Source organism: Cyanistes caeruleus, chromosome 23 (assembly GCF_971803275.1).
Source record: "Cyanistes caeruleus chromosome 23, bCyaCae1.hap1.1, whole genome shotgun sequence".
NCBI classification, from domain to species: Eukaryota; Metazoa; Chordata; class Aves; order Passeriformes; family Paridae; genus Cyanistes; species Cyanistes caeruleus.
The window spans coordinates 1,596,459-1,610,528 of NC_141723.1; the positions used below are offsets into that span (position 1 = coordinate 1,596,459).

The window sequence follows — 14,070 nt, forward strand, 5'->3', positions numbered from 1 at the left end:
GCAGGTGTTGGGGTTGAATCACTTAACATTGAAGAAGAGGTTGGCCCCAAGAAGAGGAGGTTGGTTACACAAACACAGCAGCAGCAAGGTACCAGCCACAAGAACACTGGAAACAGCCTTAATTAGGGAAAATGTACTGGTGGCTGCAGGGCTTTTTGCTTCCTCCCCTTCCAGGACCTGGCTGCTAGAGGATCCTGTTATCTCAGAAAATATTGCTAATGACTGAGGCTCTGTTTGCTTGCCACATCATTGTCCAGCTGCCAGGAGCATTTAAAGACATCCACATCATTCCTGACTCGAAGGCAGCTTTAGCCTGGGGTCTCAGCCCAGCACTGAGGAATTCTGTGGGGGTCACTAATTAACCACATTGTGCAGGGTGGGACAGTGTACAGGAAAGTCTCTAACAACTAATTTAAAAAGCTGATGAATGCACCAAGAACACCATAATTTAATTGTGTTTCTTTATGATGATGTGCTGTAAGTGCACTTTTCCAAAGGGCAGGGAGCAGGGACCCCAAGCTGTTCCCTCTCTCGCAGACAGCCCAGAGCTGTGGTGAAAGGATTGAAGCCTGTCCAAATAAAATATTTAAAATATTTAAATATTTAAATGTTTAAAAATATTCAGCAATTCCTGTATTTTGACAGAAAATGAGGGGTTTGGCAGGGAGAACTTTGTCACCATTTCTTTGGAAAGTTTTGTCTGCAGTGAAGAGAGGGACAAGTGTCCAGCTGAGGTCTGGAGGGAAATGTGAGGAGCAGGAGACCTTCTGCTGGGGTGAGTCACCTCCACCCCAGAAGGTCTCACTCTCATTTCCTTTTGGGGATAATTTATGGGGACTCCCACCCCATAAAAAGCTGCATGTCATAGACTCAAGGAATCATTCATGTTGGAAAAGCCCTGTAATCCCATTGAGCCCAACCATTCCCCCAGGCACTGCCACCATGTTCACCACTAACCACATCTCCAAGTGTCGTATCCAGGGATGGGGACTCCACCACTGCCTTGGGCAGCCTGTTCCCACCTGACCACCCTTTCAGTGAAGGATTTTTCCCTAATATCACAACTAGACCTCTCCTGGTGCACCCTGAGGCCCTTTCCACCCAGCTTTCTGTTCCTGTGGGCTTGAGCTGTCCTGGATCCCTTTTCCATCATTTTAATCTTCCTGGGCATGTGCAGGTTAACTCCATTTGCTTTGCTGTGAGGAATAACACCCCCTGCAACCCCAAACAACTCTTCCTATTTATATCCCTGCTTTAATCAGGGAGGCTAACGCTTCCATAGCTACGTGATTAAAAATTAGGAGACCAGATTCTGTAGTGGTGCCTCATAATAACAACCAATCCTGGGAGCATAGTGGATGAATAATGGATCATGGCTCCATGCTACCGGCTTCGTGCTTTCCTTCCTTTCTTCTTCTCCCTTTTTCATCTTTGCATTCTTCTCCTCATCCTCCTCTGCCTCCTCTCCCAGGCTGGAGCTGGGGTGGGGAAGGAATACATCCATCCTTCGTATTGCAGAAGTTACAGAGACATCACTGATTCCCCTTCATCAGACCCTCCACCCCAAGCAAATTCCCTGTTAGGGAGCCTGGAGACATCAATAATTCACAGCTACCTGGAGGACTGGGTGATGAAAACCATTTACTTGGGAAGAGGTAGCCAGAAACCATCCTCTCCTCACTGCCATAAGCAGCTCCTCAAAGCTGGCTGCTGATCCCATAGGAAGAAACTGGAGCAAAACTCTAAAAACCGAGGATTTTTGGCACAGGCCAGACAAGTGGTTCCATGTTTGCTTGCATGATGTTGTCCCCTGTCCCATAGTACACACTAGATTGCTTTGCAGGGAAGATGTTGCTGCAGGAATACCAGGAAAAAAAGGCAGGAATGTCAAACACCACATCATAAAAGTTTCTTCATTAAATTCCAAGATGGCCTTCAGAGAAAGATTTGTGGGTTGGTTTTTTTCCCCATTCTACAAGATGAATTTTCAATATTTTTTACAAGCAGAGGTCAAATTCAATTAATGGATTCAGTGAGGGGGAAAAAAACTATTGAAAACTGCCAGATATGGTTTTAAACAGCATAAGCTCATCCAGTGAAATAAAAAATATAAATTTTAAGAATTAAAATTCATACTTCCTTTATATTTAAATAACATCAGAATGGAGCAGAATTGTTCCCCCTTTCACATCCCAGTGACAGGCGTTCCAACTAACCCAAACCACTTTCTTTTTTACCCTCTTTTAGCCTGGAGAGGGAAAAAAAAATAAATAAAAAAAAAGTAGATTTTGGATGCGTGTAGAAAAGCTTTTTTTCCCTGGTCCTTGGGTTCCACCCACTGAGCTGAAAAATCCCATTACTCCCAGCTCTTGGCAGCCGCGTGTGCGCAGCGAGGTGTGCCCGCAGCACATCTCCCTCGCCTGCAAATCCCAGCCTGGGGCAGGCAGCCACCTCTGGATTGTCAGGGAACATAATCCCTTCCCAATCCCGACCCCAGCCCGGCCCTGGAGGAGCCAGTGAGGAGTTTTTAAATATTCCTTGACCAACCACAATGCGGGGGCAGCTCAGGAGTAGAGACAGGCTTGGGGATTTCAGAGGGGCCTTAGGCCAACTTTGGCTCTGAGGGGGAACGCACTGGAACAAAACCAGCTCCACTTTGGCAGAAAACTGACAGATTTCACCCAACATCCCCTCTGAAGGATGATGAGGGTCGGAGGGTTCTGCCACCCACTTCTGAGCAGGGTGTGAAGGAGCAATTTCATGTTCCTTGAGAATGCCTTGAATGTGTCCTTCACGTTCCTGCTGGCCTGCCACCCCCAAATGAGCCCCAGGAGCCCAGACAGGCTTGGGTGGATGGGCAGCACATCTGTCCATAGCAAGAACAGCATTTGGCTTCCCTAGGGGCATGGGTGGGAAGAGCTCAGTGCCCTTGGGCATGAGTTTGGGCTGGAAGGGCTCTCAATGAGGGGGTTACCAGCAGCTTTCAGCAACAAGGAGCTCCCTGCTGTTTCCCTGGAAAAATGTGATGTAACCATGGGGCTGGGGATGCTCTTAAAGAGCCAGGGAGTGGGAGGGCTGAACTCGGGTCTCTCACAGAGCAGAAATAAAAGCTTATCTTACTTAGTCAGGAACTTTTTATCTCTTGATGAAACACCCACCAATGGTCAGTAAGGCCAAATTTGCCATGGTTCACCTCTGGAACAGGCTGGAGTCCTCATCTTGGGGGGATTTAAAAGCCATGTGGATGTGGCTCATGGGGACATGGTTTAGTGTTGGGCTTGGCAGTGATGGGGAATGGTTGGAATTGATCTTAAAGGTCTTTTCCAACCTAGATAATGCTCTGATTCCATGAGGAGCTGGACAAAGCTCCATCTCCAGTACAGATCCTGGATGGAGCAGACCCAGGGTAGCAGAGATAAAAGCTCCTCCCTTCAGGATCAAAGAACAGCCCCTGTCTCCAGCTGGATTTCCCATCTCTTGCCATTCTGAGGTGCCAGGTTCAAGAGCTGGTCCCAAAAGAGAAGAAGATGCTCAGGTGCCCCTCCTCTGCTTCCCTGTTTCCACCAGTCCCTGTCTCTGGCTTCATTTCCAGCAGAGCCACGGCCTGGAGCTGCAGCCTCCCACGGGCTCTCAGGCGCTTACACGGGAAGACTGAGGCCTGAAATGTCTCTGTGCCCCCCCTGCTAGATCTGCATTCCCAGAGGGAGGTGCTGAGAAGCCTCCCTGTGGCAAGAGGTGACCACAACCTGCTTGTGGGAGTGACAGGGACATAAAGAGAGCAGGGAGTGCCCGGGGCTTCCCCCATTCCTGCCTGGGACAGAGGGCCAAGGGAGCCATCCTCAAAGGCAGCCACCTGCAAGTCACAGTCCTGATGCCCAGAGGTTATCCCACCCTGAGTCCCATAGGTCCAAATCCAACTTCCCCTGCCCCAAAACACCCCAACTCCCTCCCACTTTGCAGTCAGAAGAAAAGGGATCACACCCAGTCCTCTCCAATCCCCACCTCCTGTGTCCAACAGCAACCAGAGATCCCAGGGAGAAGGAGAGCAGCATGCACAGGAAGCAGGGATATTTATTTCGAGCAGGGATATTGTTTTCAAGTACTCACCATCCTCCCAGTGTTTGCAGCTCAGGACATCCCGGGCTTTGAGGATTTAGTAGCCCTCAGTGCATTTATCTGCCACAGACTCCCTCACATATTCCTGCAAATCTTGCAGCCACCTGGCCCAAGTCTCCCCAGAAACTTCTCCAGTTGCTGCTGCTTGAGTTCAAATCTGGGGCACAGCTTTCACGAGAGCAGCAAAAGGCAGGTGGCTCCAGCCTGGGGACAGGGGACAGCACTGCCATGGCCATCCCCAACCATCTGCAGAGTCTGGGAGCTCACAGGCCAGTCCTGGCAGCCCAGCCCGCACAGGTGACCCCAGCAAGGTGGGTTTCATGTTTCAGATAACATTGTCTCCTCTCTGCTCTTTCCTTGCAGTTCCTCCAGATGACCCTGTCATTATGGGGGGGCCCATCATCAGCCTGAGAGCAGGAGACCCCCTGAACCTGACCTGCCATGCAGACAACGCCAAGCCAGCAGCCTCCATCATCTGGATGAGGAGGGGAGAAGTCATCAATGGAGCCACCTATTCCAAGGTGAGGCAGGAGGGGGCTGGGACAAGGCCTGTGCCCTTCCCTGGCTCATGAAAAGGGTACCAGGCCTGACACTTCACACGAACCCAAAACATTTGGGGCAGCACCCTCAGCTCTGCAGAGCCGAGACTCTCATCCTGCATCCCTCCATAAAACCTTCCCAGTGGGGAGGCTGGGAGGAAAACAGTCAGGAGGATGCAAGTGAGAAGCTACAAACTATCACCAAAACGGGCTCTGCTCTGAATTTGTCTTTTTGTACCTTCTCACAGCTTGTTATCACCTGGTGTGGCCACTTCTCCCCCTGGGGGTGCTGTTAATGTTGTGTACAGCAGCACTGACCCAGCTCTGGTTCTGCTTCTGCAACAGAACCTCTGCATCAAAGTGGTGGTTGCAGTGACATGTGTCCCCTCCTCCAACTGCAATTTTCCATGAAAAAATGTCAGGGTTCTTGGCATTTTTTAATTTAGACAGAAAGTCTATATTGGGTCATGAAGGAAATCATCAAAGAGCAATCAGCAGCACACTGGGAATGAGACCCCACATGTTCTCCTCTTTATGGGCTCCTGATGGCTGGTGAGCGTGAAAGATTCGGTAACACTTGACAGTTTTAATGAAAATTTCTAAATAGCAAAATTCAAGACTTAAAATGGGTCAGTTTGCAGCCAAAACTTCAAAGTGGGCAGTCAGAGCCATTCCTCGAGCTCCCGAAGATCTTTAATAAACATTTCATCCTTTGCTGCCACTGTGAAGCCTCTATCCAGCCTAATTCCAGCAATATCCTGATTTGCTGGGGAGAGCAGAGGAGGCAGAACACCCTCCCTGCCTCCTCCTCCTCCCTGCTGGAGCTGAGCTGCTCCCCTGCAGCCAGGGGTGAGCAGAGGGGAACCTGCCCCATCTCCCTGCGTGCCATGCGAGAGGCAGCACTAATTAGAGCCAGCGAGAACTGACCTCTCTCTTGCTCAAATCGAGTGGAATTAATTAAAATCCAGGCTGTTGACAGTGCAGTTGTTCATAGCTTATCCCCCTCGCCCCCAGCCTTCCCTTCCAGGGCTGCCAGCTCTGGCCCTGAGGAGAGAAATTTTGAGCCCTCTCCCTTTCAGACCCACAAGCAGTGGGGAGCAGAGAAGGGGGAACGCCCATCTATAAAATATTTCCAACAAAACACCCTTCCAAAGCAGAGTTTTCCAGGCTGCAGATCCATCTCCCACAGCACAGAGATCTCCATGGCATTTTAAGCAGTTGGCAGGGATGGGCTGGGAGGGGAGCCCTGTTCTGCATGAAGGGAGCATCCTTCCCTCCTCCTGGAATCAGGAAAACCTCTGTTTCTGAGGCTGAACCTCATTTCCTCCTGACTTCCTGAAGGTTTCCATGAGGCTCTTCCACATTAAAAAGGAAAATCAGCCTTTTGAAAAACTAGCAGACAATTTTAGACATTTTTTGAGTGGGAAGTTTGGATTTTTGGGGTCTTAGAAACATTTCCCTTTTGAAGCGTCCTTTAAAATAGTTCCTCAATTTTCCTCTTTCTGCTTTTCCAAAAAAACTGAAACCAAACCCAGCTTTCCTTTGATCCAGATATTCCAGCCAACCGGAAAGAAGCCCTGTTTGGGTTACCAACTGCCTGAAACCATTCACACTGAGTGATAATTTCTTTGTTACTCTGAATTTTCAGTCCACCAACTGATCCATATGCAGCCCCATGCAATCCCAGCCAGGCAGCACAGAACAGCCACGGCTGACTGAAATCCCCTGATGTGTATTGAAGGGGACAGGGAATGTTACAAGATCCTGCAAGACTTGTAGAATTTGAGGTTAACCTCAAATAAGGGAAATTCTGCACAGACTTGGGGTTTACCTCAACCCCAACACCAAAAGTGGGGCAGTTGCCCAAGGGAAGAGCACACAGGGTAACAATAAATCAAGGACAGGGCAGCGTCCTGTGTTTGTGTCCAGCAATGGGAACAGAGCTGGGGAAGGGGCTGGAGGACCAGGAGTGTCTGAGGGAGCTGTGGGGCTGGAGAAAACAGGCTCAGGGGAACCTTCTTCCTCTCCACAGCTCCCTGAAAGGAGGGGGAGCCCGGGAGGAGTCAGGCTCAGCTCCCAGGAAACAAGGGACAGGAGAGGAAATGGCCTCAGATTGTGCCAGGGGATGTTCAGATTGGATATTGAGAAATTTTCTTTACTGAAAAGGTATTCAGACATTGGAATGGGCTCTCAGCATGGTGGTGGATTCCCCATCCCTGAAAGTTTTTCAAAAACCTGTGGATGTGGTGGAGAGGGACGTGGTTTAGTGGGTCAGTGCTGTCAGTGCTGGGTAAAGAGATGGACTCAATCTCAGAGGGCTTTTCCAGCCTTCATGACTCTGGGATTCTGGGCTGATTGTGTAGACAATTTCTCAGCATCATTCCTTGTCTCGTGCTTGAGAGCCACAAACTTGTGTGCATGAAGGCTGTGCCATGCTGAGCCCAGAGAAAGCATTAGTCTTGGAATCAAAGAATCATTTAGGTCAGAAAAGCCCTCCAAAATCAAGTCCAACCATTCCCCCAGCACTGCCAAGGCCACCACTAAACCATGTCCCCAAGTGCCACATCCACACATCTGGCTGACATCTGTTTATCTCCCAATGAAACCCTGTCTTACACTGTGAGGAACAAACTTGAAGGATAGCAACTTAGAAGGAAAAACTGCCTGGCAGGGTCCAAAATCCACTGTTGATAAATCAGAGAGAGGTCAGAGGTTGGAGAATGATTAAAAGACTGAAAACCACATAACATCTTGAGAGCTCCAAGGGCCCACTTTATCAAAGTCAGCATTAGAGGGTGACGTGACCTCCTGTAAGAACTTGCAGGAGGATTAGGGGATGGTAAAGAAGCGCCCCCAGGCTCCTGTGCTCCCAAAGAAGCCATGGCAGGGCACCACAGCTGAAGCTGTGCTGAATAAATCCAGGGAAGAAGGATGGTGCCAAGGCTGAGCAGGCAGAGCTGGTTACCAGCAGGTTTGGATCTCTGGCCCCCATCAGTGAACACCTGAGAGGTGATGATTTACCAGCCCATGGGCTGGGCCAGATCACAGCATGGCAGCCAAGGATGCATGGCCAGGGTCCATCCCTGCTGCTGGCATCACCATTCGTTGCATGGGAAGTGCCCAGGCAGCTTTGTGCACTCACCTGGCAGAAGAAGACAGCAGGGAGCCATTGGCCTCTGGCTCCCTCTTTCCTGGAGTGGGGGGTGACGTGTCCCACTGGAGCTCTCCTCCCCAGCCTAGGCACAGCAGGGCTGCAGGGAAGCAGATGGGAGTTAAGAGCCCAATTCCCAGGGAAGTGCAGTGAAATTTGTCTTTGTTATTCCCCTAAGGCTTTTGGCAGATTCCAGCCAGAGGAATTGTTATTGCGGGAAGCTGCTTGGCTGAGAAGCCCTTATTGAGCCTGGGGATGGGGAAAGGGCCCCTCTCCAGTAGGAAAGTCCTTTCCTCACCCCTGTTTCCCCCTCACAGACACTCCTCCGTGATGGCAAGAGGGAGAGCATCATGAGCACCTTGTTCATCGCCCCCTCCGACATTGAGAACGGGGAGAGCATCGTGTGCCGTGCCACCAACAAAGCCATTCCCAGCGGGAAGGAGACCTCTGTCACCATTGACATCCAGCGTGAGTACCCAGCTCTGGCTGCTGGGGGAGCCCAGCTTCTCTGCCCTCTCCAGCTCTGCCCCAGGGCTGTCCACCGCTCCTCTGGCTCCATCACTTCAGCCTGCTCCAGAGTGGCTCACACCGCAGGAGCAGGATGACCTGAGGTGCCACTGGAGCTCTTGCTCTATGGCTTTTGGCTGTCAGACTGTGCTCTGAGGAGACAAGGACGAGAGGGAGGTTTTTTGCATGAGATAATAGAGGATTTATTGCTCTGGGCAATCTTGCGAGCAAAAGACAGAAAATGCAAGCGTGCAACAGCTGAAACAGGGAGGTGGTTCCAAGGGAGGGTACAAAGCATCAGCTAATCAGAGATGTCCTGGGGAGGGTAAAAGGCAGGGTTCACAAAATCATCATCCAATGAGGGAGGTGAGGGGGAAATTGGGTCACATGGACTAATCAAACATGGAAATTTAGGGGATTTCCAAAGTGGAATTCCAAGCATGTGGTGGGCCTAAGAGAGATCAACAGGAGACTCAGGTAGATTGACAGTGTGGGGTGGGAGGGTCTCATTTGGACCAAACCATCAACTTGGGCAATAACATAACCCTTAACAAGAAACACACTGCAACTCACAGCACTCCAACTCCAGCCAGGAGCAGAATGCTGGGACTGGGGGTTTCTCTTTACTGGGATTTACTGTTGTATCAACAGAATGAAGTCACAGCCAGATTTCCTGACCCCTGAGCTCCCTGGGGCACCGAGGAATACCCACGCTATAGAGATATCCTGCTTCCCACATGTCCATGGATTTGAGCAAAGGCAGCACCAGCTGCTGTGCTCTGGGTGGCCCAGCTGTGCCCTGATCCAGGTCCTTGGGGTCTTTGGAGCAGGGATGGACCCCTAAAGGGTTTTGGGTGAGCAAGCAACATCTCTGGGCATGGCCAGTAGCAAAGTCCCATCAGGATTTCTGGTGCAGAATGACGTGTTTCCAGACCTACAGTGAGAAGTTTTTTGTAAGACTCCAGATCAGGCCAGTGTCTCTCCCATGACACAAAGCCAGTGCCAGTCACCACCTCAGGGGACAGGGCTGTGTTCAGAGCTGTGCCATTCATCTTTTACTGTAATCCACAGAGCAAAATCTGCCATCCTCCAAAATTCACATTTCACAGACCTCTTCCCTCCTCCTCCTCTGCAGTAGCCATTGCTCTTGGGCTCCTCCTGACCCCTTCCAGCCACACTCCATTCACACATCCAGTTCCTGCAGCTGTATTTACCCACGACTTGCAAAAGCAGTATGTTCAATATTAGCATGCCAGCTGCTTTCCAGAGACCAATTAAAACTGGAAAACTCAACTGAACAAACTCAAGCGCAGCAGAAAATTCACCATTTAAGACTTCCAGCTTTTGCTGCCAGAAGATTACCAGGCTCTTGGGTCGCTGGCTGCATGTCCTGACAGAACTGGGCAGATAAAATGAGATAATAGCTTGGGTTATTTCACAGCCAGCAAACAGCTACAATAGCTGGAGACACACTCACACAAACAACGCGGAGCGGAGACATCATTACACTGGGCAGTACAGTGTGGGCTGGAGACGTGAGCTGAATCCCCAAGCCACATGGAATCTGCTTGGGAAAGAGAAAAACTCGATAAAGAACACCAATTTCCACTCTGAGCTATTAAATACTCCATGCTGTGAATATAATAACAATAATATTCTACCCAGCTACTAAAAGTATGTTATTCTTAATGGGGGCTAATGAGGATATCAATTTCCCAAAGCTGGATGCATGATGGGATAGAAAAATACCAAGATGGATTAACCAAGCTGAGGTGGGATGGATTTTGACCTGGATGCAAAAGTCTGCTCTTGCTGCATCTAGTAACAGAACCACAGAATTGTTAAGGTTGGAAAAAGACCTCTAAGATCACAAAGTGCAGCTATTAACCCAGCTTTACCTCATGAGATCTCACTCTCAGCCTTGTAGACAACCAGCTGCGTTCACTTTGCAAAGAGCTAAAGGTGCTTTTTTGTAAGCAAAAAATATGGCCACTCATTTTTCCCTAGGGAATTGTTCTGGGAAGTCCTGCTCATGGGTCTCCTTCCCATATCTAGCAGAGAAGCAGCACCTTGGGCAGAGAAAGAAGTGGTTTCTGCAAGAATAAGGAAAAGCAGGCAGCAGCTGTTGGCTGGGGAGCTCATCCCAGCCCAGCATGAGCTGCAGCATCCCCCTGAACCCTAAACTCTCCACCTCCAATGGTGAAGGTTGAATTCACACCATAGCAAACATCACCCAGCTGCATGGTTTGAGAGATGGCCTTGCAAAATAATCCCAGGGAACCAAAAATAATCCTTCCCAGGAAGCAGAAGCCTGGTAAATCACTCCTACTGCTTGCTTTCATTTTCTTCTGCAACTCAAAAGAACATCAGCAATGCTCACAGGCAGCAGAGAAACACCAGGATGGAGGTTATCCCTAGGAAGGGTGTGTGTATGGTGGGAGAGATTATCCTCTTTCAGCTGATGGAAAATTGAAGTTGGGGTCCCATTAATCTCATGCCTGACCATCATAGCAGCAATGAAAGAGCTGAGTCATAAAACACTCCCCTTCCAAATACATAAAAAAAGGAGGGTTGGCGGAAAGAGCTGGAAAAAGCCCCAGTGCAGGGTCTGTAATGGAAACACTAAGCAGCTCCAGCTGGAACATCTGTTCAATGTGATTTCCGTTCCACCAGCCACATCAAAGTCAGCCTCCTGTGAGTTATGCTTCGAACATCACAAGTGGGATTAAAATCATGTTTAATAGTTTGATATGCCATAAACTATTTATACTGCAGGAGCCCAGTGGCTCCATGGAAATGCGCGCCCGGCGTGGCGGGATGGGGAGGAGCAGGGTTATTGCTTATCCAAAGCCATTGCTCCAAACCTCTGCACACACATGTGCAGTTGCTCGGTTTTACACCTTTTTTTGTCATGGCAAGAAGGGATTTGGCTGCATCTGTATGTTTTTGCAGGAGGTGGGAGGAGGAGAAGGAAAGTGGAGGGTGATGAGGGGCACATCGCTGTGCTGGAGGATCTCCTGCTGCATTTATCCTTGGAGTTTTGCAGTGTTTGATTCCCTTTTGTGCTTCCCACTGGGGAGTGGAAAGCCCAGGGCTGAAGTGGCATCTTGGCCTTAGTGAAGAGGTTTGGAAGGGCTGGTCCGCAGGGGAGAGGAGCACGGAGAGGGCTCTGCACCTGGCAGGGTGAGTGCCAGCACAGTCCCTGCAGCCCATGGAGCTCAGCCTGTGGCCACTCCTGAGGTGCTGAGTGGGAGCACTGGGAGCTGAGGGGTTTGCCAAGGTGTCTCTGGGGCTGTGGTGCTGCTGAGGAGTGATGCTGGTCCCGACACCTGTGTGAGCACCCACACCCTCTCCTCCCACCGCCCTTGGGCTGGCTCCATCCCATTCCATCACTCAAATTCATTACAAGAAGCCAGGCAGGAATTATAATTGTAAGCGAGTGGAATTACATCCTGATGAGTTACAATTTGTGTCTTTTTTCCCTTTAAAATGCCCCGAAACGCACTGGCACACGCAAGCCCACGCTATCCGCAGCACCCGCAATACTCGAAAGCTCAATCCCATTTCTGAAAGGCGAGATCAAAGACTTTAATTCATTTCCTTTTTTTTTTTTCTTTCTTTTTTTTTTCTTTTTTTTTGTCTTTCTAATTTTATTTTTTTTTATTATTTTGAGTGCAGGAGGGAGCCAGGCTCATTTTAATACAAAGAGGCTCCTCTCTGTAAATCGTAGGCACAGCTCCTAACCCATCAAACAATGGGGAAGCTACTAAAGAGAAGTGTGATTCATACTTAACAAAGGAAGGTGATTAGCTGTTGTTGTCTAACAATGGGGAAGTGTCAGGATGCCTGGGAATGAATTAGGAGCCTGCTATACATCTCCGGGCTGCTATGTCAGGGAAGCTCATTTATATTCCCAACTGCGCCCATCTTTATTGTCATTTGAATTGCACATTTTAAAATGAAATTAGGGTAAATTGAAAATACCTATAATTTCCCCGTCATAATTTCCCATCAGGAAGGCAGGTGGTTTTGCTCACAACAAAGCCAGGCTCCGGCTGGGTAAATACCACGGGGTGGAGGAGAAGGAGGCACTGGAGCTCCACCAGGACTCTGCCTTTGCTTCTCCCCTCCCGGCCAGCCAAGGTCACTGCCGAGGCCACCTCGGCTGGAATGAGCTGGGCTTGCTTTGGGGGCAGCTCCCACACCAGTGTGCCCCATTGGAGCCCACAGCCTCCAGCAGAGGCACGGCTGCCAGAGCCTGGTCACTCCAGCAGGACCTTTACTGTGCCTGGTGGGGGGAGAGGCCAGCAGGGAAACTTCCATCCCTGTTGATCCCTTCCACCCCTTCCATCCCTTCCATCCCTGTTGATCCCTTGCATCCCTGTTGATCCCTGTTGATCCCTGTTGATCCCTGTTGATCCCTGTTGATCCCTGTTGATCCCTGTTGATCCCTTCCATCCCTTCCATCCCTTCCATCCCTGTTGATCCCTTGCATCCCTGTTGATCCCTGTTGATCCCTTCCATCCCTTCCGTCCCTTCCATCCCTTCCATCCCTGTTGATCCCTTGCATCCCTGTTGATCCCTGTTGATCCCTGTTGATCCCTTCCATCCCTGTTGATCCCTTCCATCCCTGTTGATCCCTTGCATCCCTGTTGATCCCTGTTGATCCCTGTTGATCCCTTCCGTCCCTTCCATCCCTTCCATCCCTTCTGTCCCTTCCATCCCCTTCTGTCCCTTCCATCCCTTCCATCCCTTCCATCCCTGCTGGGCACAAGGACACTCCCTGGGCTTGCCTGGAGCCATGGCTACACAGCATCCCTGCAGGAATTCGAGCACTGGGCCATGCCCAGCCCTGCAGCACCGACCCCACACCCCAGCCCTGAGCTCTGGGATGCCCCAGCCCCACGTGAGGCCAAGGGAGATGTCCTGGAGCAGGAGATACCACCCAGCTTCTCTGCCCCCTGCCGTGTCACCTGCAGCCTTTCCCCATTTTCCAGCTGGGAAGGTCATTGCTGGAACACTTGGAAGAGGAGAGAGGCAGCAGGTAAAGTTGGACATGTAACATGCCCTATCAGGATGTGTTTTGGCATATGTGCAGCAGACTGCCACCTCAAGGGCAGGAGAGCCCCTCAGCTGTGTTGATGAGCCCCAACACCCTCTGCCATGGGACAGCTGCTTCTCCAGGCACCAAAAAAGCTCTCCACAAAGCCATTCCTTTCTGCTTTTTCCCTTCAAATGTGGTCCCATGCTTAAAACCTAACACCCCACCTCAGTCATTACAAAAAATTAAAACATCTCTGGGTATTCTTCACGTGAACGTTTCATCCATTTCCTGCTTGCTTTCTTCTGTTCTTTCTTAAATTTTATTTGCTGATAAAGCATTTAGGTGCTTCTCATGTGAAAGGGAGAGAAACTGAGGAGCAGTTGAAAGACTGGAGCAGCCTGTGACACCAGTAAGGCCTTGGCAGAGATGATTAGGCTGATGAAAAAGCAGAAATGCCACTTTAAAGTTAGATGATAGATAAAAGATCATTGTTATACCGCAAGATATTAAACTGGTGTGTCTCAAAGCAGGCAAGTTTATGTCCTTAAATGAGAATCAGAGCCAGCAGTCACATTTTCCGAGTGAAATGTTACATCAAATGGTGTCTGTGGCTCCTCTTCCTGTCTTATTCGCTGAAGCCCTTCAAGAGAAGAGCAGCGTTCACGGCATCAGCCTGTCTGACAATCGTTTTATGGCTTTAAACTGAAAAATGG

The 14,070-nt window shown here is 49.9% G+C and overlaps 1 protein-coding gene across 9 annotated transcripts in view; it reads left to right on the forward strand.

The window, feature by feature from the left end:
* The window catches only part of KIRREL3 (kirre like nephrin family adhesion molecule 3), a 351,687-nt gene that overhangs the window by 290,333 nt on the left and 47,284 nt on the right, over positions 1-14,070 (forward strand). For all 9 annotated transcript variants that reach the window (XM_086861161.1, XM_086861163.1, XM_086861164.1 and 6 more), the window contains 2 exons: positions 4,480-4,637; positions 8,124-8,274. In XM_086861161.1, coding sequence (XP_086717287.1) covers positions 4,480-4,637; positions 8,124-8,274 — 309 coding nt within the window. The remainder of the gene's footprint in view (positions 1-4,479; positions 4,638-8,123; positions 8,275-14,070) is intronic.